Below are 27997 nucleotides of genomic sequence, written 5' to 3'. Positions count from 1 at the left end.
ACCACAACGGCCTCCACCACCGCCGCTGCTGTATTCCTCTGCGGATCCAGCCATTTCTTGCGATTCGGACAAGTTCATGCATCTGCGCCCGAGGAGGTTGGTCTGGTTGGAAGGTCCAGCTGTGAAAGCGCTGGGCCATACCAAACTTTGTGAGTCCATATCTGCCGAGGGATCTCAGACTTCAGGGCATCATAGTCAGTAACCTGGTCAGGGCCCAGGTCCCGGACAGCATTCAGCGATTCCCCGGTTAGGAAGGGGGCTAACAGACCAACCCACTGTTGCTTGGGCCAGGCTTCCCTAGTGGCCGTGGCCTCAAATGCATGCAGGTATGCCTCAATGTCATCGGTAGCTCCCATCTTAGATATAAAGTCACTTGCCTTTATTGGGCGGGTATTTTGGACCACCCTCTGTCTCTGCAACTGCAATTCCTCTGCCTTCAGAAGGTTGGCTTTCTTTTGCTCCTCCAAGAGAGCCACGTTTGCTTGCATCTGGGCTTGCTGGCCAGCAACAAGGGGCTTTCAATATGTCCTCCATTTCAGTCGTGGGGAGCCTACGGCCAACTTGGAAAACTGGGTGATCAAACCTTCGGTATCCTCCTCTGACATGCACTATTAACGCTTGAGCGTGCCCGTACTCTCCACCACCTGTGATGTCACGAGAGGCTACACAGCTTTCAGCGGGATTGCTCAAGTAGTGCAAGGAGACCAGGTTCAATCAAAACAAGGATTTTATTAAAGGTCTTGGGAAACTAACGAAAGTATAACACAATTCTGTTCTCTTGTGGCTCTTTAAGGGTTAACAGTTCAGGGATGTCTCTTCCACATCCAAAATCATAACTCTCACTCGCTCAAATAACTTTTCCCCAGTCTTACTGTATTCCACGTTGCAGCTAGTGGCCAACCCAGCAAAACGTCCTTCCAAATGTCCCACACGTATTTCCACCGGTGCATATATCCAAAGGTGAGTATTTCCCCAAAGGTAAGTATCTCCAAATCCTTCATATTCCTCATGGAAGTGGACGTGCAGCACTCTTGTCCTCCAGAGAGCCCAGGTTGGAGACTGTGTCTCTTCCCTTCCCAAACCTTCAGCTCATCAGCTCCTCATTTGTTTCAGCTGCGTGGGAAGATTGGCCATAGAGGGGTGGAGTTCCCGACCATACCAGCAGATGGAGCCATAGCTGTCTGGGTTTGCAGCCACCTCAGGGGGATGTAACGTCCCTCCAGGACACAGCCTCTCGTGACATCACACATGACATACACCGACATTTAAGCAATATAAAGTATTTTACATGTTAATACTTCACATGTACAGATGACATAGGAGAGAGGTGCTCACTTTGTAAACTTTAACACGGTGGTCCCTGGAGCGATGAAGCCTGTGTGGAACTGGATCTGTAATATCTGGGTGTTGGACACCTGCAAATACCAACCAGCAATCACATAGTTAGATTCAGGTAGTGGAACTTTTTCAAACAATGATACTGTTGAGACTTATGATCATCAGGGACTGATTCTAATTTAGTCTGAATGCATTAGTGCTTTGTTTATGTTCATTCAGGGCACACAATCTGCCAGATTAGATGGTAGTCCATCATTGTATGTCAATGTGTCAGAGTTTGACAGTATTTCCCAGAGCGTAATCTCTGTCTGTAAATGCCAATGTATCAGGATATGGTCCAATAGAATCAGAGCTAACAGAATCTCCCATAGTATAGCATATCATAATATGTGAGTGTCAGTGTGTCAGTGTTTTCATATATATATATATATATATATATATATATATATATACACACACACACTACTGTTCAAATGTTTGGGGTCACTTAGAAATGTCCTTGTTTTCCATGAAAACATACATGAAATGAGTTTGAATAGGAAATAGAGCAAAATGCATAGGAAATGAAGTCATTGACAAGGTTCGAAATAATGATTTTTAATTGAAATAATAATTGTGTCCAAACTTTGCTTTCGTCAAAGAATCCTCAATTTCCAGCAATTACAGCCTTGCAGACCTTTGGCATTCTAGTTGTCAATTTGTTGAGGTAATCTGAAGAGATTTCACCCCCATGCTTCCTGAAGCACCTCACCCCAAGTTGGATTGGCTTGATGGGCACTTCTTACGTACCATACGGTCAAGCTGCTCCCACAACGTCTCAATAGGTTGAGATCCGTTGACTGTGCTGGCCACTCCATTATAGACAGAATACCAGCTGACTGCTTCTTCCCTAAATAGTTATTGCATAGTTTGGAGCTGTGCTTTGGGTCATTGTCCGGAGGAAATTGGCTCCAATCAAGTGCCGTCCACAGGGTATGGCATGGCCTTGCAAAATGGAGTGATAGCCTTCCTTCTTCAAGATCCCTTTTACCCTGTACAAATCTCCCACTTAACCACCACCAAAGCACCCCAGACCATCACATTGCCTCCACCATGCTTGACGGATGGCATCAAGCACTCCTCCAGAATCTTTTCATTTGGTCTGCGTCTCACAAATGTTATTCTTTGTGATCCGAACACCTCAAACTTCGATTCGTCTGTCCATAACACTTTTTTCCAATCTTCCTCTGTCCAGTGTCTGTGTTCTTTTGCCCATCTTTTATTTTTATTGGCCAGTCTGAGATATGGCTTTTTCTTTGCAACTCTGCCTAGAAGGTCAGCATCCCAGAGTCGCCTCTTCACTGTTGATGTTGAGACTGGTGTTTTGCGGGTACTATTTAATGAAGCTGCCAGTTGAGGACTCTAATGTATTTGTCCTCTTGCTCAGTTGTGCACCAGGGCCTCCCACTCCTCTTTCTATTCTGGTTAGAGCCAGTTTGCGCTGTTCTGTGAAGGGAGTAGTACACAGCGTTGTACGAGATCTTCAGTTTCTTGGCAATTTCTCGCATGGAATAGCCTTCATTTCTCAGAACAAGAATAGACTGACGAGTTTCAGAAGAAAGTTCTTTGTTTCTGGCCATTTTGAGCCTGTAATTGAACCCACAATTGCTGATGCTCCAGATACTCAACTAGTCTCAAGAAGGCCAGTTTTATTGCTTCTTTAATCAGCACAACGGTTTTCAGCTGTGCTAACATAATTGCAAAAGGGTTTTCTAATGATCAATTAGCCTTTTAAAATGATAAACTTCGATTAGCAAACACAACGTGCCATTGGAACACAGGACTGATGGTTGCTGATAATGGGCCTCTGTACGCCTATGTAGATATTCCATTAAAAATCAGCAGTTTCCAGCTACAATAGCCATTTACAACATTAACAATGTCTACACTGTATTTCTGATCATTTTGATGTTATTTTAATGGGCAAAAAAAATGCTTTTCTATCGAAAACAAGGACATTTCTAAGTGACCCCAAACATTTGAATGGTAGTGTATGTGTGTGTGTGTGTGTATTTATATATATATATATATATATATATATATATATATATTTAAAACTTACAATCTACCTGCATTGAAGCTGCTCAACATTACATTACATTCAGTCATCTAGCAGACACTCCCACCCAGAGCGACCCACAGGAGCAACCAGAGTCAAGCGCCCCGCCAAAGGGCACAAGGACAGATCCCCCACCCAGTCGAATCAGGGACCCGAACCATCAGCCTCAGGCAAACAGTGTGTCAGTGTTGTGTTAGCATGCTAGGCTAGCCCCATACTGTACCTTGGCCTGCAGTCGTCCTCCTATGGTGTTCCTCATATGATAGACAGAGATGACCACATCACCCTGGACATTCACACCTAGAGGGAAGACCACCTTCCCCTCCTGGACCCTGTGCTCTCTGAGAAAGAGGGGATGAGAGAGGTAGTCAGAGATGGTGTGTGTGTGTGTCTCCGACACAGTGCACTAGATAATCCAGGACCAACAAAGTCATACGAGGATCCAGGATTAAGAAAATCAGGTGACGATCCAGGTCTGCGTGTGTGTCTGCATCTGTCCCTACCGCATCCTCTCATAGTCCTGTGCTGTAGAGAAGATCTTAGTCTCCCCTATGAGGACCTCACAGAATGGTCTGCAGCCGATGCGTTGTTTGTTGAAGCAGGGTACTGGACTCATGGTGACCGCCTTGACCACCAGGGGCTTGGAGTGGGGCAGGGAGGGCTTCTCTGATACCATACTGCACACATAGCCTATGTACCTGGAGAAGAGAGATTGAAAGAGTATGTATGGTTACACACATTAAACTCCCCTAAGCACTGAGTACTGTCTAAAAACAAACATTGTCTATGTACATTAATACAGGGGATAAGATATTTTTGTGCTAGAAAATCACAAAGCTATCCATCTTAAAGTTATATACTTGAAAATCATCTTTCCTATGTGGTTCTTGCACAAAATTCTTGCACAAAAATCCTTCCCAGTTTCAAAAACACAATGTCAAATCAACAACAAAGATGATGCTTGGTTTCCACTGTTTTCATACATCGGCCTCTCTGTCTCTGCACTGAAGGATGAAGGAGTCTTTGTTATTGAGAAGCATCTGTGTTGTCAAGCGGCTGGCTGTATGGGTGTTAGGTAGCCGAGGAGGGGTGTGTGTGTTGCTTTATGCTGTTGCAACTCAGCCATCGGAAAATAAATAGGCTCGTAAAGGATTTAGGAGAGTAATGGATGGGGAGGAGGAAGGAGGAGGGAGGTTTTTATGTTCATCCATCTAAACATGAACAAACTCAGACTGTTTACAGTCCCTTCAGGAAGTATTCACACCCCTTGACCTTTTCTACATTGTGTTGTGTTACAACCTGAATTGAAAATTGATTAAATTGAGATTTCTTGTCACTGGCCTACACACAATACCCCATAATGTCAAAGTGGAATTATGTTTTTCAATTTTTTTTTTACAAATGAATTAAGAATGAAAAGCTTAAATGTCTTCAGTCAGTAAGTATTCAACCCCTTTGTTATGGCAAACCTAAATAAGATCATGAGTAAAAATTTGCTTAACAAGTCACATTAAAAGTTGATTGGACTCACTCTGTGTGCAATAGTGTTTAACATGATTTTTGAATGACTACCTCATCTCTGTACCCCACACATACAATTATCTGTAAGGTCCCTCAGTTGAGCAGTGAATTTCAAACACAGATTCAACCATAAAGACCAGGGAGGTTTTCCAATGCCTCGCAAAGAAGGGCACCTATTGGTAGATGGATAAAAAAAAGCAGACATTGAATTTCCTTTTCAGCATGATGAAGTTATTAATTACACTTTTGATGGTGTATCAATACACACAGTCACTACAAAGATACAGGTGTCCTTCCTAACTCAGTTGCCGGAGAGGAAGGAAACTGCTCAGGGATTTCACCATGAGACCAATGGTTACTTTAAAACAGTTACAGAGTAATGGCTGTGATAGGAGAAAACTGAGGATGGATCAACAACATTGTAGTTACTCCACAATACTAACCTAATTGACAGAGTGAAAAAAAGGACACCTGTACAGAATAAAAATATTCCAAAATATGCATCCTGTTTGCAACAAGGCACTAAAGAAATGCTGAAATAAATGTGGCAAAGCAATTAACTTTTTGTCTTGAATACAAAGTGTTATGTTTGGGGCAACTCCAATACAACACAACCAATCTCCATATTTTCAAGAATAGTGGTGGCTGCATTATGTTATGGGTATGCTTGTAATCGTTAAGAACTGGGGAGTTTTTCAGGATAAAAAAGAAACGGAATGGAGCTAAGCACATGCAAAATCCTAGATGAAAACCTGGTTCAGTCTGCTTTCCACCAGACACTGGGAGATTAATTCACCTTTCAGTAGGACAATAACCTAAAACACAAGGCCAAATCTACACTGGAGTTGCTTACCAAGAAGACAGTGAATGTTCCTGCATGGCCGAGTTACAGTTTTGACTTAAATCTACTTGAAAATCTATGGCAAGACCTAAAAATGATCAACAACCAATTTGACAGCTCTTGAAGAATTCTGAAAAAGAATAATGGGCAAATGTTGCACAATCCAGGTGTGGAAAGCTCTTAGAGACTCACAGCTGTAATCGCTGCCAAAGGTGCTTCTACAAAGTATTGACTCAGTGGTGTAAATACTTATGTAAATGAGATATTTCTGTATTTCATCATCAATACATTTTCATGTTTTCACTTCGTCATTATGGGGTATTGTGTGTAGATGGGTGAGAAAAATAGATATATTTCATCCATTTTGAATTCAGGCTGTAACACAACAAAATGTGGAATAAGTCAAGGGGTATGAATACTTTCTGAAGGCCCTGTATATGGATCATTTTATTTCACTTTACTAATTGTTGCTGCTGTGTTTTCCATTGCAATTAACGGCAATCAATCAGTATAAACACACACACATACACACACACACACACACACACACAGACACACACACCCTCTCTGTTGCCCTACCTCCGGTGCGAGGGCCAGAGGCCTGAGCCGGGTCTCTTGGCGCTGAGCAGCTGCATAGCGGGTACTGGGTTGGTGAAGAGGTGACAGAAGCAGAACATGGCACAGACCAGCACACCCGAGGGAGCACGGCCATCCTTAAGAGGGCGAATGATGAAAAAAGAGTTGCAGCAAGCTTACAGTTCATCACTTCACACAACTCAATGCATGATTCCTAGAAGCTAGGAGGGCCATTCCATGTTTCCTGTGCATGGCCAATTGCTATCACTCATGACAATGAGTAACAAGGAGTTGGGACTACAGTATCTGTGATTTCAGCCCCACGTCTACTTATTCCTCCACTAACTGTCACGACTTCCGCCGAGGCTGCCTCCCCTCCTTGTTCGGGCAGGTTTCGGCGTCACCGGCTTACTAGCTACTGCCGATCCATTTATCATCACTCCATTTGTCTTGTCTTCAATCACACACACCTGGTCCTTATCTCTCATTAGTCATTGTATATGTGTTCCCTCTGCTTCCTTGTCTGTGTGGGTGATTGTTTATTGTGGAGGTTAGTGAAGGTGGAGCTCGTGTATTGTGTATCGACGGGAGTATTTTCCCGTGTGCCTTGTATTTTCCAGTGCACCTGTTTTGTGCCCTGGGGCCTGTTGCACAAAAGTAGAATTAAGACATCCGGGATAAATGACTCAGCTGAGCTCAATGAAGCCAAAACATGTGCGTCCAGGCTTAATTGGTTGCACAAAGACCAAGCCAGGATGAGCAGACACGGATTCATTAAGCCAGGTGAAACCAATCCTGGATAGGTGCGCGCTCACGGCTCACTCAAATAGACCCCGCCACAGATCACAGATTAACTGATTTACCATGGCAACTAGAGCCGCGTACTTTTCCCCGTCGGAAGCACAAATCCTCATGGAGGCATACGAGGAGGTAAAAGATATAATTAAGAAGAAAGGCAACACCGCCACAGTGATAAAGCAAAGAGAAAAAGCGTGGCAAAGTATTGCAGACCGCCTGAATGCGTAAGTAGTGCACAATTACACACTCACCACTCCGCTGAAACATCACAATTACAATTCAAATATTTAATTCACATCTCCAAAAATGCAGTTGTACTGTAATTATGAAACGGTTAAATTTTTAATTGAAATGCACTGCAGATATGAGTGAAATTGTGTAAAGTAACTCCATCACACTGTATAAAGCTATGATAAATTGTTTGATATTTTTACTGAAAACAAGACAAAAATACCAAGTAATTTTTTGCAGTGTGACTCCATTAAATGTGTGTGTGTGTGTGTGTGTGTGTGTGTGTGTGTAGATTAAACATGAACGGGCCAAAACGGACATGGCAGCAGGTCAAAATCAAATACAAGAACATTCTGCAGAATGGTATGGTCCCTGACTAATATTTAACAAAGCACAAGCATATATTGTACCCAGAAGGTGCCTGCTCACACATTGTCTGTACTGTTTTAGCAGTGAAAAAGAATACCCACAGACAAGGCACGGGTGGTGGGTCACCAAAGGCTGACCTTACCCCCAGCAGAGGACATGGCCTTGGAGCTAAATAAAGGCAGGCCCGTCTTAGAGGGGATCCCTGGGGGAAAAGAGACAAGCATAGGTTCCTCCCAAGATGCCACCCGCTTCATTCAAGGTATGTCCTTCCATCTCTACATGGGATACAACCACATTCATATTGAATCAATTTGGACTGTCTGACTTTGGTTTACCTATTGCCTTGCAGTGTCTGGCAGCACTGTGTTCCTGTTAGAGCCACCAGCACAAGCACCAGACGATGCTGATCCAGTGAGTACTCCATCAAAGGCATACTGTAGGCCTGGCATGTCTTGTCTACTAGCTTCAATATGAATCCGATTAAATGTGATAGGGTGAAGGCCCCAGTGCAGCAGCAACAGCACATGATGGAGACGATGATGAGGAGGAGACCATCTCTCTGGATTCCAGAAGGCATGAGGTATCATGTTAAGACTGTGAAAGTACTATTTACTCTACAATGGTGAGGAGTCCTCATCAAAATCAAAAAATCTAATTTCTTTTACAGGACCCAGATGCTATACAGTGGGAAAACCAGCCTGGCAACATAGTGCGTATTAATAAAAGGACACCACATCCTGCCAAATTCCAGCTGCGCTAATTGTATTGTGTTCACAGAGCTCACAAGCTATCAGAAAGTTGTATGGCAACCACCTCCGGCGCCAAATAGAACTGGCAGACATAGACATTCAGTACAAGAAGAAAAAGATGGAAAATCTTGCACTGGAGTCCGAAATAAAAAAGAGGACAATTAGGAAACTGGACCTTGAAATAAAAAAACTTGAGAGGGAGGTGAGATATGCCTTCAATGTACACTGTATGCTAACTGTAACACAAATGTATTAATCATTATTTTTCTTTCCTCCCCCAGCTCCAAGAAGATGACACAGCTCAAAATAAAAATTAGGTATATTCGTAAAGTCAAGTGAGCCATGACATATGAGCTCTTATTGTGAGCACACAGGACGGTGGCATCTTTCTAAGGTTTTTTTATTTTCCCAGCAATCAGTACAACCAAGTCATCGTTATAAGGCATCGCCCTCTTTTGCCCACCCCCCCAGCACCAGGTGTGGCCACTAGCCTATATGAAGACCCAAAATTGTGTGTTCCTTTCTGCTCTGACAATGGCATGCCCATTCGTGCGAGATGTGGTGGATGAAGAAGCACTTGTGCTGAGGAGAGCCTTCAGGCGAGAAAGGGTCTTCAGGGACCGGTTGGACCCACTGGCCTTCCCTGATGACCATCTATATGAAAGATACAGGTTTTCTGCAGATGGCATCAGGTATCTATGCAGACTACTGGGTCCCAGGATTAAGCACCGCACTGCACGGAGCCATGCACTGAGTGTGGAGCAAATGGTTTGTGTGGCCTTGCGCTTTTTTGCTAGTGGAGCCTTCCTGTACTCAGTGGGGGGATGCAGAACAGCTGAACAAGGCCACAATTTGCCGCACAATAAGGAGTGTGTGTCTGGCTATCAAAGCATTAGCAGATGTCTTCATCTCCTTCCCTGGCCACAGAAGACTCTGTGACATCAAAGAGGAGTTCTATAGGATTGCAGGTAAGAGGATCTACAAATTACAGGACAACTGTTAACACATAGTAGGATACTCATTACTTTGTGTGACAGGTTTCCCCCAATGTCATTGGTGCAGTGGACTGCACACACATAAGGATAAAAGCCCCCTCAGGTGCCCATGAGGCCGATTTTGTGAATAGGAAATCCTTTCACAGCATTAATGTTCAGGTGAACATAACTTTTTGATATTGTCCATTGATCGAACACTCTGCATTGCCAGTGATGTGCATTGATTGGTGTAATATTCCTCATCTTATGATTTCAGATGGTCTGCAATGCTGACTGTGTGATCAGCAATGTTGTGGCAAAATGGCCTGGCTCAGTCCATGACTCCAGAATCTTTCGGGCCTCTGAAATCTATCAGTGCCTATCACAAGGTAAGCCACACAACCCCCTATTTATAACCATCATGGCTGTGTCAAGAATATCACTGTGTTTATGAGGTAGTAATGATGAGATTTTGTGTTGACAGGTGAATTCTCTGGTGTGTTGCTGGGAGACAGGGGGTATGGCTGCCAGCCTTTTCTCCTGACACCTTTCACAGACCCCCAGGAAGCACAGCAGGCCTACAACCATGCCCATGCCAGGACCAGGGCCAGAGTTGAAATGACCTTTGGCCTCCTGAAGGCACGCTTTCACTGCCTTCACAAATTAAGGGTCAGCCCTGTTAGGGCATGTGATATTACTGTGGCTTGTGCTGTCCTCCACAATGTGGCCTGCCTGAGGAAGGAGAGGGCCCCCAGAGTGCCACCAGCCATGGACTGGGACAATCCGGCAATCTTCCCTGATGACGACAGTGGTCGGCTGCTGAGGGACCAATATGTGTTGAATTATTTTAGTTAGTATGTGTGCTTTCAATTTTGGTTAAATATGTCCTGCGGTGGCAGAGGAATTTGGGTTTTTTTGGGTTCGTTTTTTACGAATTTGGCCTCTTATGATGTTTGTGCGGTATACTGTGTGTAATACAAGGCTGCAGGGAGGCTACTGCATCCATTCATTTGTCTGTTCAGTTGATGTGTATGGATTTGTCCTGCATTTATTTTAGTGTGCAGACATGCAGGGTGTGTTATATACAGACCTTTGAATGTGTATGTATCATTTTGTATAATATGCTTGGATTCTGTGCTTTCCATCTTGTAGAGTCACTGTGACTTCAGTTTCGAAAGGAGCTGATGGTTTACCTGCTTTGTTTTGTCCTTATTCAATAAAGGAACATAATGTTACACATTGTGTTTTTATATTCATATGGAATGTGTATTTGTTTATATGACAGAGTACTAGGGCCACACTGAAGAAAAAGGATAAAGTCATAAATTTATGAGGCTGGTTCTTTCTGCAGAAAAGCTACATATTGTTTTTACAGTTTTGATACTTATGACAATGTGATACTTAATATTCTGGCACATCAGCATGTCTTTGTTTATGAAACCATACTGAAGTACAATTTCACGAAATGCCCCACATCTGTCATTTTAACAACTGTCCTCCTTTAAAACAACTGGTTACAATATTATGACTTGTGTTTTTTTCCCCTCTGTGGCCCTAATATTCTATCATTTTATATATAGCCTTATAGTCTATGGGAAACTGTAAATTATCTAATGATAGCAACATCATCTAAAAATCATTTTTTATCCAAAATCATTGAAATTAATGATCACAAACGTTTAAATAATGACAGTGGGTCTAGTTATATGTGATAACAATGTATAGTGAGCAGTGAAATAACTATTGGTTTCCATTTGTGGTGACTGCTGACTGACATTAGGGATGAGATTAAATAGATCCTGGAATTTAGCCTGGTCTGGAGCAGGCTAGCTCCACAGAATAAATCTCCATGGTAATTTATACCATAACATATCCTCCTGCCCCTATCCATCTTTAGTGCAACCGGATTACGGATCAATTGAGCCAGGATCACCAAGATATCCTGGCTTAATCCCTTATCCTAGTTTTGTGCAAGCCCTGGAGTGTGTGTGACGCATTTCTGCGTAAACCTTTATTGTGCAGATTAAAGCCTGTTATTCTGTGATTTACCCTCCTGCGCCTGACTCCTTCAACACCGCCTCATCACACTAACACTAAACAGGGACACCACACACAGAGTTTATCACGTCTCTGCTGCCACTGTGAGTGTTAGTAAACAGACAGTATATAAATATAATTCCTGTGTCCTTTTGTTTAATAAACATAACCAGATGTATAAATACATCCAGCATTCTTGCTTCAACACAAAATGCAAGTTTTAGGAAAAAATACGAAAAGTGACATTCAACACAGATAAACTTGCCATCCACAATGAAATCACATACAGCAAGATGGAAAACATGACATTCCATAGTCATAGTATACTGTAGTACTTAAGTCAAATATGTACAGTACTCCTCTAAATATGTATACTTTTCTCGACCCATAATTATTTTGCTACAGCAAATGGACAATCCGGTTTTTTTTTAAAATTATATTATATTCTACTGTAGTCTACAATTGTTCTATTATCTCTTGAATACAGAGACCATCTGTCTTTGCTAAAGGTATGCAATGGCAGTGAAATAGGTCAGTGGAAACTGAAGCTGACACAGAAACAGCAGCCTAAGTACTCAAAGCGGTATTACCCTTGGACCCCAGGCAGTCCCACAAACCCAGAACAAACCCAGGACAAACCCAGGACGGGAGGGAGGAAACAATGAGAGGAGGAGGAGGAGGAGGAGGAGGAGGAGGAGGAGGAGGAAGAAATGGAAGGAGGAAATGGAAGGAGGAGATGGGGAGAGAGAGGAATGGTGTGTAGACAAGAGGGAAGTTAGGATGAGTGTTAATTCTGGTTCTCGGGATAGAGGCACCAAGAACAGGGGGAGGAGGAGGGTGTAGGAGATGGAGGTAGGAAGGAGGAGAGAAAGGAATGGCATGTAAAACAAGAGAGGAGGAACAGAGGGAAAAAGGACAGAGTGAAGTAGAGATGACAGTTAATCTGAATAACAACTCTGGGTCTGGCCTTACCGAGCAGGTGATGACACACACATTCTTGGGGTTCTGTTTGAGCCAGTTGTGCATGTTCTTACACACCGCAAACAGGTTATGCAGGCTGGGAGCCTGGCGGGAGGGCCAGTTACACTCTGAGACCTGGAGGGAGGGGGGGAGACAGAAAGAAGGGGGATAGAGGGGGGGGAAGAGAAAGAGGGAGGAGAGAAGGGGGTGAAGAGAGAGAGAGAGATTATATGTAACACCCTTGCAGTGGCAGCAACGTGCACAAACCACGAGTTACCATGACGAGTCACGTAATTACAATGACATTACCAGACACACACACTAAAGGGAGCCATGTTGACTTCACAGTTTCCCCCAATACACTAATATCTGCATGAGCAGAGGAAACTGCAGACTGAACAGCCATTTCAGCTGCATTGTACCAGTGAATGAGCAGAGTCTGAGCTCAGGAGGAGAGTCTTGACTTTAGACTTTAAAGCTAGAATCCTTAATTGAAACAATAACAAAGTGGTTTCCGCCTCTGTTTTGGTCAAAAATACAGAGGGACAGGCCTGGAGAAATGTAACCAGAGGTATGGATGCAAGGACTAACAATCAATGATACAGTATCAAAGGTATAGTTTTAACTATGTTTTGAGGCTATACAGTGTTTTTTTACATTTACATTGTTTACAAACATTGGAGTCAAACAAGCTAATGTTTTGGGTTCTGATGGGTATGACAGTTGAACTAAGCCCATTAGGCATTTATAAGTTATACTCTTCAAGAATCAATGGGTATATATCATTAATTTATGTCAAAAGATGGATGTAGCAGCTAAGGATTCAATCTTTAAAGTATCCATAAGATGAGTAATTTAATCAAAGCAAAGAGGAGAGAGCTTGAGAAGGCTTGAGAGATGAGAGAGAGGTGATAATAATGGTGTGTGTGTGTGTGTGTGTGTTTGTGTCACACCTGGGGTTCAAATACTATTTCACGTATTTCAATTACTTTTAATCCAGGTATTTGCAATATTTGAAATAAGTATAATACAATTCTATTTGGTTTTTACAAACAACCATTAAAATACTCAAATAAAAATACTTGGTTTGGGCTGTGTATTTGAAAAACGTTTTTTTAAATACTCAAATACACGTCTGGGCCCGTATCCACAAAGCTACTCAGAGTAGAAATTTGGTCTTAAGTGCAGAGAATAGAGGGAAAGCAATGCATTAAGCCTCTATAGCCATAAGAGTCCCACCTAGTCGACTGATATTTAATAGACCTCATGAGCTGTCCTAACCAGTTAAGAGTTACCAGCAGGTGTCTTGATAATAGAAAAATGCAGCACCACATGCAATTGTTTTGGAGTTGTTAAGGCAATGTTTTGCTATTTCTATATGATCAACCATAAATAATCTAGACCTACATGCAAATGTATTGCTTGCACTATTGACAATGATTTCACATGATATGCATAAATAATTAACACTAGGCTAATAAATAAACACGTTTTTATTTCGATGATTTAATTACCTACAGCATGTTATTCCAAGTTATCCCTTCGGAGTGCCACATCACGTTGTTAAAAAAGATTAGTTGGGCAATTGTTAACTTTGACTGGGTTCAATGAAAATGATAGACCTTTCAAATGTTGTATGCAACATTATCAGCAAGTGACTTGATGTACTGTGCCAAAGCGATTTAGAGTTGTTAAACAGGAGTGACGAGTGTGTTAATAATGGGAATATTGTCAAAATTCAGTTGTCCAAAATTCCTTTTAACAATCATCAGAATTGGTTAATAAAAGATTATGCATGCCAACATATTAGGCGATAATTAAGAGTAGTCGAAGTGATGGTGTAGTCGAAGTGATGAACATTTGATGTATAGTCACATTCACTGTGGTTGTCTGAAGCATGCTATAGAGTTCACAGCTGGCAATGCCTTATCGCGATTGGTTATTCCTCATCATTTGCAACAATGTTAATGAGTGTCATCACGATCTTTCCTTTGCAGTACCTCAAAATGTCAAGATTACCAGCAGAGAAAAACTCAAGAGTTTGTCTAGGAAGTGTCTTAAAGGCCCACTGAAGTCAAAAACTTGATTTTCATGTGTTTTATATATATTTCCACACTATGAGGATGGAAAAATACTGTGAAATTGTGAAAATGCTGATAATGCCCTTTTAGTGTAAGAGTTGTTTGAAAAGACCACCTGAAATGTCCTCCCTTGGTGGGATGGAGTTTTGGCCTTCCATGGTGATATCACCATGTGGTAAATTAGTTAATAGACCAATAACAAAGAGAGTTCCAAACCTCTCTGCCAATAAGTTAATTTTCAGTTTTCCCCTCCCCACTCAGACCACTCCCAGACAGTCATAGCTAAATTATTGCTTGAGAAATTGCCCTTTGCTAAGAAGCTATTTTTGTTTATTTTTGGACCATTTTAATTTAAAACAATCACAGTAAGGTACTTAATTGTTACCCAGAGATTATTTGATATTGAGATAAAAACAGCAGTATTTGACCTTTAACATCATCCTAAAACCTACTCTGAGCTGGGAGTTTTTTTTGTCTCTTTGTGTGTGTGTGTATATGTGTGTGTGTGTGTGTGTGTGTGTGTGTGTGTGTGTGTGTGTGTGTGTGTGTGTGTGTGTGTGTGCATGTGAGTGTGTGCGTGCCTACATAATGAGAGAGGGGTGATGATGGTAGAAGGCTGGTGCCTCGTTGACCTATAAACTGGATGGAGCATCTAGCCAGATTGAATCCAAACATAACATCTAGTCATTGAAAAGTATGGGACCAGGGCCCATATCCACAAAGCATCTCAGAAAAGGTGCTAGGAATCCTGTTAAAACCTGTTTTAAGACAACAACAACAAAAAACTCCCAGCTCAGAGTAGGTTTTAGGATGATGTCCAGACAAACTGAGCCAGAAGTCAAATCAACTCATAAAAGTTTATCTCAGCTGGTAATCACAACAGTTTGAGGCAACTCAAAGGAAAGATATAAAAAAAACACTCATTGCCATTGTTGCAAATTATGGGGAATAACCAATCGCGATGAGGCATCGACAGACAACCACAGTGAATGTGACCGTACATCAAATGTTGTAATGATAAAACGTTTGATATAATTTTTCGCCTGACACGATCACTTTGCCTACTCTTAAATGTCAAAAGTAGGCAAGACAAATTCTGACATTTTGAATAATGTGATAGATATATTGAATCAGGATGGTTGGTAGAACTAGAATTTTGATAATATTATAGTAAATCGCTTTGGCACAGTAGGCATCAAGTCACTTGCCGATAATGTTGCATAAAATGTTTTAAAGGTCTATCATTTTCACCGAACACAATCAAAGTTCACATACATTTTTAACAATGTGATATTGCACTCCAAAGGGATAACTTGAAATAATATGATAATTAAATAATCGAAAGAAAAATATATGATTATTTATTAACGTAGTGGTTAGGCCTGTAAGTACAGTGGGGAAAAAAAGTATTTAGTCAGCCACCAATTGTACAAGTTCTCCCACTTAAAAAGAGGAGAGAGGCCTGTAATTTTCGTCATAGGTACACGTCAACTATGACAGACAAAATGAGGAAAATCACATTGTAGGATTTTTATGAATTTATTTGCAAATTATGGTGGAAAATAAGTATTTGGTCAATTACAAAAGTTTCTCAATACTTTGTTATATACCCTTTGTTGGCAATGACACAGGTCAAACGTTTTCTGTAGGTCTTCACAAGGTTTTCACACACTGTTGCTGGTATTTTGGCCCATTCCTCCATGCAGATCTCCTCTAGAGCAGTGATGTTTTGGGGCTGTCGCTGGGCAACACAGACTTTCAACTCCCTCCAAAGATTTTCTATGGGGTTGAGATCTGGAGACTGGCTAGGCCACTCCAGGACCTTGAAATGCTTCTTACGAAGCCACTACTTCGTTGCCCGGGCGGTGTGTTTGGGATCATTGTCATGCTGAAAGACCCAGCCACGTTTCATCTTCAATGCCCTTGCTGATGGAAGGAGGTTTTCACTCAAAATCTCACGATACATGGCCCCATTCATTCTTTCCTTTACACGGATCAGTCTTCCTGGTCCCTTTGCAGAAAAACAGCCCCAAAGCATGATGTTTCCACCCCCATGCTTCACAGTAGGTATGGTGTTCTTTGGATGCAACTCAGCATTCTTTGTCCTCCAAACACGACGAGTTGAGTTTTTACCAAAAAAGTTCTATTTTGGTTTCATCTGACCATATGACATTCTCCCAATCCTCTTCTGGATCATACAAATGCACTCTAGCAAACTTCAGACGGGCCTGGACATGTACTGGCTTAAGCAGGGGGAAACGTCTAGCACTGCAGGATTTGAGTCCCTGGCGGCGTAGTGTGTTACTGATGGTAGGCTTTGTTGGTCCCAGCTCTCTGCAGGTCATTCACTAGGTCCCCCCGTGTGGTTCTGGGATTTTTGCTCACCGTTCTTGTGATCATTTTGACCCCACGGGGTGAGATCTTGCGTGGAGCCCCAGATCGAGGGAGATTATCAGTGGTCTTGTATGTCTTCCATTTCCTAATAATTGCTCCCACAGTTGATTTCTTCAAACCAAGCTGCTTACCTATTGCAGATTCAGTCTTCCCAGCCTGGTGCAGGTCTACAATTTTGTTTCTGGTGTCCTTTGACAGCTCTTTGGTCTTGGCCATAGTGGAGTTTGGAGTGTGACTGTTTGAGGTTGTGGACAGGTGTCTTTTATACTGATAACAAGTTCAAACAGGTGCCATTAATACAGGTAACGAGTGGAGGACAGAGGAGCCTCTTAAAGAAGAAGTTACAGGTCTGTGAGAGCCAGAAATCTTGCTTGTTTGTAGGTGACCAAATACTTATTTTCCACCATAATTTGCAAATAAATTCATTAAAAATCCTACAATGTGATTTTCTGGAATTTTTTTTTCATTTTGTCTGTCATAGTTGACGTGTACCTATGATGAAAATTACAGGCCTCTCTCATATTTTTAAGTGGGAGAACTTGCACAATTGGTGGCTGACTAAATACTTTTTTCCCCCACTGTATTTAGGCATATCATGTGAATTAGGCCTCGTGAAATCATTGTCAAAAGCGCAAGAGCTACTGTTGCATGTAGGTCTAGATTACTTATGGGTTGATTATACAGAAATATCAACACCAAAAATGTAAACAACTCCAAAGCAATTGCCTGTAGTACTTCAAATAAGAGAGCAGGTCTGGAATCAGTGTGGCAGGATAGGATGATTACATAGAAGGATCACCGCGCTTTTACATGATGGTCTTTCTGGGGGGCGGGAGAAATAACGAGGCAACTTGATTTAATGCTGATCGCTTTTATTAGAATGTTTACAGTGCGAACAGTGAAATAATTAATAAATCATGCCGCGAGAGTTACCGGATCTGGGTGAATAGGAGCCGTAACAAACAAAGTCAAATCTGAGAGGTGCCGGATCCGGCTCAAATTAAGCACTTTGTCTGTCTATGGTGCAGGAATCACTGACTTGCTACCTTTTTCTATTATCAAGACATCTGCTGGTAACTCTTAACTAGTTAGGACAGCTCACGAGTTCTCCTATATATATGTCGACTAGGTAGGACTCTTATGCATAGCTTTTATTTTGACCTGTAAGAGTAGGAGTAAAATGTCTCTATTCTCAGCACTCTACTCTGAGAAGCTTTGTGGATACGGCCCCTGATCTACAGTAGTAGTAACTGGTGTCCTATATAGACTCTTTACTTCAGGACTCAACTCATTGAAACAAACTGAGCCAAGTCTTACTTTCCAAGTTCAGTCTTTCATCCTGATCTAGTTCTATGCATTGTCCTATCCACTTTCACAGTTTCCAGTGGGTATACTATGTCAATAACATTATGTAACATGTTTGACAAGAAACACAAAGCTGAGTGCCTATGGGTAATGTGTTATAATGTATTATAAAACATTGCATACATGTTTGTACTGTGTGTTTTAGCATTACAGTGTACCAATATATATATATATATATATCAAGTATTCAGACCCCTTGACTGACATTTTTGCAGCATTGACGTCCCCAAGAACAGAGTGCCCTCAATCATTCTTAAATGAAAGAAGTTTGGAACCACCAAGACTCTTCATAGAGCTGGCCGCCTTGCCAAACTGAACAATCGGGGGAGAAGGGCCTTGGTCAGGGAGGTGACCAAGAACCCGACGGTCACTCTGACAGCGCTCCAGAGTTCCTCTGTGGAGATGGGAGAACTTTCCAGAAGGACAACCATCTCTGCAGCACTCCACCAATCAGGCCTTTATGGTAGAGTGGCCAGACGGGAGCCACTCCTCAGTAAAAGGAACATGACAGCCCGCTTGGAGTTTGCCAAAAGGCACCTAAAGACTCTCAGACCATGAGAAACAAGATTCTCTGGTCTGATGAAACCTGGCACCATCGCTACGGTGAAGCGTGGTGGCAGCATCATGCTGTGGGGATGTTTTTCAGCGGCAGGGACTGGGAGACTAGTCAGGATCGAGGCAAAGATGAACGGAGCAAAGTACAGAGAGATCCTTGATGAAAACCTGCTCCAGAGCGCTCAGGACCTCAAACTGGGGTGAAGGTTCACCTTTCAACAGGACAACGACCCTAAACACACGGCCAAGGCAACGCAGCAGTGGCTTCGGGACAAGTCTCTGAATGTCCTTGAGTGGCACAGCCAGAGCCTGGACTTGAACCAGATCAAACATCTCTGGAGAGACCTGAAAATAGCTGTGCAGGAACACTCCAACCTGACAGAGCTTGAGAGGATCTGCAGAGAAGAATGGGAGAAACTCCCCAAATACAGGTGTTCCAAGCTTGTAGCGTCATACCCAAGAAGACTTGAGGCTGTAGTCGCTGCAAAGGTGCTTCAACAAAGTACTGAGTAAATGTGATATTTCAGGGTTTTTTTAAATGATAAATTAGCAAAAATTTATAAAAACCTGTTTTTGCTTTGTCATTATGGGTTATTGTGTGTAGATTGATGAGGAAATATAAAAATTTAATGAATTTTATAGTAAGGCTGTAACGTAACAAAATGTGGAAAAAGTGAAGGGGTCTGAATACTTTCCGAATGCACTGTTTTTGCAGAAATCCATTCAGGTGTATTTTGTGGCTTTTGGCAAATGCATTCTAATTATCTAAAGTCGCGCTGTTGCAACTGCCTGTAAACACACAGTCCAGTTCAAAGTGAATGTCGCAAATGGCTTGTTTTTATAAAGGTCTACTGTAGCTCTGATTGGCTATAGTGCACCGGTCTGTGTAGACTCCGGTCCTGGATAAGACAGATGTTTTTATTCGGTTTTATTCTTGCAGTGTCTATTAATTGTCCAAACGCACGACCGCGTTCCCACTCTATATTACTATAGAATTTTCACAAATGCCATAGTATACATCATTCCCAGACGTTCTAATAATTTATGAAAATGTGAAAATGAAATCTTAGTGGTCCCTTGTCAGAAAATGTTTTTAAAAGTGTAATATTCTTCCTGGGGGTGTATATTAACAGATTTTAATAAGATTTCATGTTGCTAAAATGCTTTCAGTTCCACTTTAAATGCAACAATGTTTCACACACAAGTTATTTTCAAAGAGATGGCTAACAACAGCAAGCGCACTGCAATAAAAAACACAGCTCCACTCACCAGATGATGATCATTTGAAACTTAACTTCTTGTTGAAAGTTATTATTGAAAAGGGAGAAGCTAACAAATTAGCAACAACATCCTCTTTGATAACACTTGCTGCAGCCACTGCAAACTATCTGACAACAAAAGCTAGCTAGCTAGACCGTGGGAAAACTACTGCTCCTTACTGAGCAGTGACCTGTTGGCCTTCAAGAAGGCAGAAGTTTCCATAAGTTTGTGTAAAAACTGTCGCACCCATTAAGTCAAAATGTGATTGGTTGATTCCACTGCCCTAATACAGTTGAATGGCATATGCCTTTATCTAGCTATTGATAGCCTAGTCAATGGCTGACTTAGCTAGCTAGATTTATCTCCCCAGAGACCAGCAAAAAAAAATGTGCAAAGCTGTCATCAAGGCAAAGGGTAGCTATTTGAAGAATCTCAAATATAAAATATATTTTGATTTGTTTAACACTTATTTGGTTACTACATGATTCCATATGTGTTATTTCATAGTTTTGATGTCTTCACTATTATTCTACAATGTAAAAAAATAGTAAAAATAAAGAAAAACCCTTGAATGAGTAGGTGTGTCCAAACTTTTGACTGGTACTGTATATACAGTGGGGGAAAAAAGTATTTAGTCAGCCACCAATTGTGCAAGTTCTCCCACTTAAAAAGATGAGAGAGGCCTGTAATTTTCATCATAGGTAAACGTCAACTATGACAGACAAAATGAGGGAAAAAAATCCAGAAAATCACATTGTAGGATTTTTTATGAATTTATTTGCTAATTATGGTGGAAAATAAGTATTTGGTCAATAACAAAAGTTTCTCAATACTTTGTTATATACCCTTTGTTGGCAATGACACAGGTCAAACGTTTTCTGTAAGTCTTCACAAGGTTTTCACACACTGTTGCTGGTATTTTGTCCCATTCCTCCATGCAGATCTCCTCTAGAGCAGTGATGTTTTGGGGCTGTCGCTGGGCATCACAGACTTTCAACTCCCTCCAAAGACTTTCTATGGGGTTGAGATCTGGAGACTGGCTAGGCCACTCCAGGACCTTGAAATGCTTCTTACGAAGCCACTCCTTCGTTGCCCAGGCGGTGTGTTTGGGATCATTGTCATGCTGAAAGACCCAGCCACGTTTCATCTTCAATGCCCTTGCTGATGGAAGGAGGTTTTCACTCAAAATCTCACGTTACATGGCCCCATTCATTCTTTCCTTTACACGGATCAGTCGTCCTGGTCCCTTTGCAGAAAAACAGCCCCAAAGCATGATGTTCCACCCCCATGCTTCACAGTAGGTATGGTGTTCTTTGGATGCAACTCAGCATTCTTTGTCCTCCAAACACGACAAGTTGAGTTTTTACCAAAAAGTTATATTTTGGTTTCATCTGACCATATGACATTCTCCCAATCCTCTTCTGGATTATCCAAATGCACTCTAGCAAACTTCAGACGGGCCTGGACATGTACTGGCTTAAGCAGGGGGACACGTCTGGCACTGCAGGATTTGAGCCCCTGGCGGCATAGTGTGTTACTGATGGTAGGCTTTGTTACTTTGGTCCCAGCTCTCTGCAGGTCATTCACTAGGTCCCCCCGTGTGGTTCTGGGATTTTTGCTCACCGTTCTTGTGATCATTTTGACCCCATGGGGTGAGATCTTGCGTGGAGCCCCAGATCGAGGGGAGATTATCAGTGGTCTTGTATGTCTTCCATTTCCTAATAATTGCTCCCACAGTTGATTTCTTCAAACCAAGCTGCTTACCTATTGCAGATTCAGTCTTCCCAGCCTGGTGCAGGTCTACAATTTTGTTTCTGGTGTCCTTTGACAGCTCTTTGGTCTTGGCCATAGTGGAGTTTGGAGTGTGACTGTTTGAGGTTGTGGACAGGTGTCTTTTATACTGATAACAAGTTCAAACAGGTGCCATTAATACAGGTAACGAGTGGAGGACAGAGGAGCCTCTTAAAGAAGAAGTTACAGGTCTGTGAGAGCCAGAAATCTTGCTTGTTTGTAGGTGACCAAATACTTATTTTCCACCATAAATTGCAAATAAATTCATTAAAAATCCTACAATGTGATTTTCTGGATTTTTTTCTCTCAATTTGTCTGTCATAGTTGACGTGTACGTATGATGAAAATTACAGGCCTCTCTCATCTTTTTAAGTGGGAGAACTTGCACAATTGGTGGCTGACTAAATACTTTTTTCCCCACTGTATACTGATTATACAAAACATTAAGAACACCTGCTCTTTCCATGACATTTATTTTTTTTATTTTTTATTTATTTCACCTTTATTTAACCAGGTAAGCCAGTTGAGAACAGGTTCTCATTTACAACTGCGACCTGGCCAAGATAAAGCAAAGTAGTGCAATAAAAACAACACAGAGTTACATATGGGGTAAAAAAAACATAAAGTCAGAAATACAACAGAAAATATATATACAGTGTGTGCAAATGTAGCAAGTTATGGAGGTAAGGCAATAAATAGGCTATAGTGCAGAATAATTACAATAGTATTAACACTGGAATGCTAGATGTGCAAGAGATTATGTGCAAATAGAGATACTGGGGTGCAAAAGAGCAAAATAAATAACAATATAGGGATGAGGTAGTTGGGTGGGCTAATTTCAGATGGGCTGTGTACAGGTGCAGTGATCGGTAAGGTGCTCTGACAACTGATGCTTAAAGTTATTGAGGGAGATAAGAGTCTCCAGCTTCAGAGATTTTTGCAATTCGTTCCAGTCATTGGCAGCAGAGAACTGGAAGGAGGTGTTGGCTTTGGGAATGACCAGTGAGATATACCTGCTGGAGCGCAGACTACGGGTGGGTGCTGCTATGGTGACCAATGAGCTAAGATAAGGCGGGATTTGCCTAGCAGTGATTTATAGATGGCCTGGAGCCAGTGGGTTTGACGACGGACATGTAGTGAGGACCAGCCAACAAGAGCGTACAGGTCACAGTGGTGGGTAGTGTATGGGGCTTTGGAGACAAAACGGATGGCACTGTGATAGACTACATCCAATTTGCTGAGTAGAGTGTTGGAGGCTATTTTGTAAATGACATCGCCGAAGTCAAGGATCGGTAGGATAGTCAGTTTTACGAGGGCATGTTTGGCAGCATGAGTGAAGGAGGCTTTGTTGCGAAATAGGAAGCCGATTCTAGATTTAACTTTGGATTGGAGATTCTTTATGTGAGTCTGGAAGTTGAGTTTACAGTCTAACCAGACACCTAGATATTTGTAGTTGTCCACATACTCTAGGTCCGACCCGTCGAGAGTGGTGATTCTAGTCGGGTGGGCAGGTGCTAGCAGCATTCGATTGAAAAGCATGCATTTAGTTTTACTAGTGTTTAAGAGCAGTTGAAGGCTACTGAAGGATTGTTGTATGGCATTGAAGCTCGTTTGGAGGTTTGTTAACACAGTGTCCAATGAAGGGCCAGATGTATACAAAATGGTGTCGTCTGCGTAGAGGTGGATCTGAGAGTCACCAGCAGCAAGAGCGACATCATTGATATACACGGAGAAAAGTGTCGGCCCAAGAATTGAACCCTGTGGCACCCCCATAGAGACTGCCATAGGTCCAGACAACAGGCCCTCCGATTTGACACACTGAACTCTATCTGAGAAGTAGTTGGTGAACCAGGCGAGGCAGTCATTTGAGAAACCAAGGCTATTTAGTCTGCCAATAAGAATGCGGTGGTTGACAGAGTCGAAAGCCTTGGCCAGGTCGATGAAGACGGCTGCACAGTACTGTCTATTATCAATCGCGGTTATAATATCGTTTAGGACCTTGAGCGTGGCTGAAGTGCACCCGTGACCAGCTCGGAAACCGGATTGCATAGCGGAGAAGGTACGGTGGTATTCGAAATGGTCGATGATCTGTTTGTTAACTTGGCTTTCGAAAACTTTCGAAAGGCAGGGCAGGATGGATATAGGTCTGTAGCAGTTTGGATCTAGAGTGTCACCCCCTTTGAAGAGGGGGATGACCGCGGCAGCTTTCCAATCTCTGGGGATCTCAGACGTTATGAAAGAGAGGTTGAACAGACTAGTAATAGGGGTTGCGACAATTTCGGCGGCTATTTTTAGAAAGAAAGGGTCCAGATTGTCTAGCCCAGCTGATTTGTAGGGGTCCAGATTTTGCAGCGCTTTCAAAACATCAGCTGTCTGAATTTGTGTGAAGGAGAAGCGGGGGGGCATGGGCAAGTTGCAGCAGAGGGTGCAGAGTTGGTGGCCGGGTTAGTGGTAGCCAGATGGAAAGCATGGCCAGCTGTAGCAAAATGCTTGTTGAAATTCTCGATTATTGTAGATTTATCGGTGGTGATAGTGTTTCCTAGCCTCAGTGCAGTGGGCAGCTGGGAGGAAGTGCTCTTATTCTCCATGGACTTTACAGTGTGCCAAAACTTTTTGGAGTTAGTGCTACAGGAAGCAAATTTCTGTTTGAAAAAGTTAGCCTTTGCTTTCCTGACTGCTTGTGTATATTGGTTCCTAACTTCCCTGAAAAGTTGCATATCGCGGGGGCTATTTGATGCTAATGCTGTACGCCACAGGATGTTTTTGTGCTGGTCAAGGGCAGTCAAGTCTGAGGAGAACCAGGGGCTATATCGGTTCTTAGTTCTGTATTTTTGAATGGGGCATGTTTATTTAAGATTGAGAGGAAATTACTTTTAAGGAACAACCAGGCATCCTCTACTGACGGAATGAGATCTATATCCATCCAGGATACCTGGGCCAGGTCAATTAGGAAGGCCTCCTCGCTAAAGTGTTTTAGGGAGCGTTTGACAGTGATGAGGGGTGGTCGTTTGACCGCGGACCCGTTACGGACGCAGGCAATAAGGCAGTGATCGCTGAGATCCTGGTTGAAGACAGCTGAGGTGTATTTAGAGGGTGTGTTGGTCAGGATGATATCTATGAGGGTACCCATGTTTACGGATTTAGGGTTGTACCTGGTAGGTTCGTTGATAATTTGCGTGAGGTTGAGGGCATCTAGTTTGGATTGTAGGATGGCTGGGGTATTAAGCATATCCCAATTTAGGTCACCAAGCAGTACAAACTCTGAGGATAAATGGGGGGCAATCAATTCACATATGGTGTCCAGGGCACAGCTGGGGGCTGAGGGGGGTCTGTAGCAAGCGGCAACAGTGAGAGACTTATTTCTGGAAAGGTGGATTTTTAGAAGTAGAAGCTCCAACTGTTTGGGCACAGACCTGGATAGTATGATAGAGCTCTGCAGGCTATCTCTACAGTAGATTGCAACTCCACCCCCTTTGGCAGTTCTATCTAGACGGAAAATGTTATAGTTGGGGTTGGAAATTTCAGAATTTTTGGTGGCCTTCCTGAGCCAGGATTCAGACACTGCTAGAACATCAGGGTTGGCAGAGTGTGCTAACGCAGTGAATAACTCAAACTTAGGAAGTAGACTTCTGATATTTATGTGCAAGAAACCAAGACTTTTGCGATTACAGAAGTCATCAAATGATAGCGCCTGGGGAGTAGGAGTGATACTGAGGGCTGCAGGGCCTGGGTTAGCCTCTACATCACCAGAGGAACAGAGGAGGACTAGAATAAGGATACGGCTAAAGGCTTTAAGAACTGGTCTTCTAGTGCGTTGGGTACATAGAATAAAGGGGGGCAGATTTCCGGGTGTTATAGAAAAGATTCAGGGCATTATGTACAGACAAGGATATGGAAGGATATGAGTAAAGTGGAGGTAAACCTGAGCGTTGGGTAACAATGAAAGAGATAGTATCTCTAGAGGCATAAATTGAGTCGGTCTCTGAGTGTATGGGGGGAGGGACAAAATAGCTATCTAAGGCAGGTTTAGCTAGGCTGGGGGGTCTACAGTGATATAGTACAATTAGAAATAACCGAAACAACAATAAACTAACCATGTTTGGGCTGAGGCTAAACATAAACAGGATGTAGTACCGTAAAAAGGAACAGTCCAGCAGATATCAGCTGTATAGCTGAGTTATCATAAGGTCCGGTGGTGAAGCACTAGTGAGTAAGAGGGTTAGCAGGGGCTAGTAAGGGCTAGCAGATGGATGGAATCTTCGTGGTTAACGTCGTAACCACATCAGACGATTTCGCCGGCAGACCAGTCGTGTAGGATCGGGCGGGGCTTCGTGTCAACACTAGGTGGTCCCGTCCGGTTGACAGAGAGGTAGATAGCCGGGAGATGGGCCTAGCTCAGGATGCTTAGCCAGACCACAGCGTCCGTTTTGTTGTAGCCAGCTGGTAGCGATGAATCCGGAGTTAAAGGTCCATTGATTCAGTGATTCCGGCGGAAACTGATATGTTCTGGGTCGATAACGCGCTGTGCAGACTGGCCGAATATCCGGTGATCAATGTCCAGTGATTAAAAATTAATCCCGCGGAAAAAATCCAATGTTCTGAGTGAAACACCGCTAGCTGTGGCTAATAGCAAGTAGCTAGTTAGCTGAAACTGGCTAGCTAGTTTCAACTGGAGATTCTAGATTCTAGACAAAGGTAAGTCAACAATAGAATCCGTTCCACATTGAGTGAGGCGGGTTGCAGGAAAGTATATTTTCTAGAAGGATGAAAAGTCTGATAGGGAAACATGTACGAAAAATACAAAAAAACAGGGTATTTACAGGCTATTTACAGACACACGACAGAAACCAGATGGACCAGGTGAATCCAGGTGAAAGCTATGATCCCTTATTGATGTCACTTGTAAAATCCACTTCAATCAGTGTACATGAAGGGGAGGAGACAGGTTAAAGAAGGATTGAGAAGCCTTGAGACAATTGAGACATGCATTGTGTATGTGTGCCATTCAGAGAGTGAATGGTTAAGACAAAAGATTTTAAGTGCCTTTGAACAGGGAAGTAGGTGCCTGGCGCACCGGTTAATGTCAAGAACTGCAACGCTGCTGGGTTTCTCACGCTCAACAGTTTCCCATGTGTATCAAGAATGGTCCACCACCCAAAGGACATCCATACAACTTGACACAACTGTGGGAAGCATTGGAGTCAACATGGGCCAGCATCCCTATGGAACACTTTCGACACCTTGTAGAGTCCATGCTTCCCACAGTTGTGTCAAGTTGTATGGATGTCCTTTGGGTGGTACACATGGGAAACTGTTGAGCGTGAAAAACCCAGCAGCGTTGCAGTTCTTGACACAAACCGGTGCGCCGGGGGGGGACTGAATTTTAGCAAGGTGTTCCTAATGTTTGGTATACTCTGTGTATATTTGTCTCACCCGGTTGGAGAACTTGGCGCCGCGGTAGTTGCGCTGTGACAGGTTGAAGACGGTGTAGTGGTCAGCGTGCCGTGAGTCCAGGAAGGAGCGGATGTCCTCCACATGGTTCTGGTTGCCGATCTGCAACGCCTCCGCAGGATATGACATTACTGGCAGGGAACAGAGATGGAGACATGTTTAATCCCAATGACCATAGAGGTGATGATGAGGCATGCCAGGATATACAGTCCAGTGCTATTATTACACACTGTCATTGGGTTCCACTTTCATTCCATCTGTATTGTGCAGTATGGAAAACCCCTTCAGGGTTATGGACCTGTGGCCATAGGGGTTTACAAACACAAACCAGGCAGGGAATCATACTAATAATTTAAAAGATGAGAGTCTTGTACTGTGTGTAATTTATGTAGTTATAGTTATATTCATCTGGTTAAAAGTGGGTTGAAAGTAATGTTAACCACAGGCAGGATGTGAATGACGGGGCAGCCAGGGGGGGCTCAGCTCCCCTGAATGAGATGTTAGCTCCCATAAATGCAACAAAAGTCCAACTTTTGGGGGGGGGCTCAAAATAATGCTAATTTAAGCATTCTCCTATTTGTTTAAAATGCTGTGGTAAATATGTAAAT

The 27997-nt window shown here is 42.6% G+C and overlaps 1 protein-coding gene across 1 annotated transcript in view; it reads right to left on the bottom strand.

The window, feature by feature from the left end:
- The window catches only part of LOC121540451 (putative tyrosine-protein phosphatase auxilin), a 78178-nt gene that overhangs the window by 12578 nt on the left and 37603 nt on the right, over window positions 1-27997 (bottom strand). The window contains 6 exon segments of the mRNA XM_041849325.2: window positions 1336-1415; window positions 3660-3777; window positions 3940-4134; window positions 6378-6511; window positions 12505-12627; window positions 27372-27520. Coding sequence (XP_041705259.2) covers window positions 1336-1415; window positions 3660-3777; window positions 3940-4134; window positions 6378-6511; window positions 12505-12627; window positions 27372-27520 — 799 coding nt within the window.

This window comes from Coregonus clupeaformis, chromosome 26 (genome assembly GCF_020615455.1).
Source record: "Coregonus clupeaformis isolate EN_2021a chromosome 26, ASM2061545v1, whole genome shotgun sequence".
Classification (NCBI taxonomy): domain Eukaryota; kingdom Metazoa; phylum Chordata; class Actinopteri; order Salmoniformes; family Salmonidae; genus Coregonus; species Coregonus clupeaformis.
Note: the sequence above shows the minus strand (reverse complement) of the source record. Positions and strands in the feature narration are given on the sequence as shown.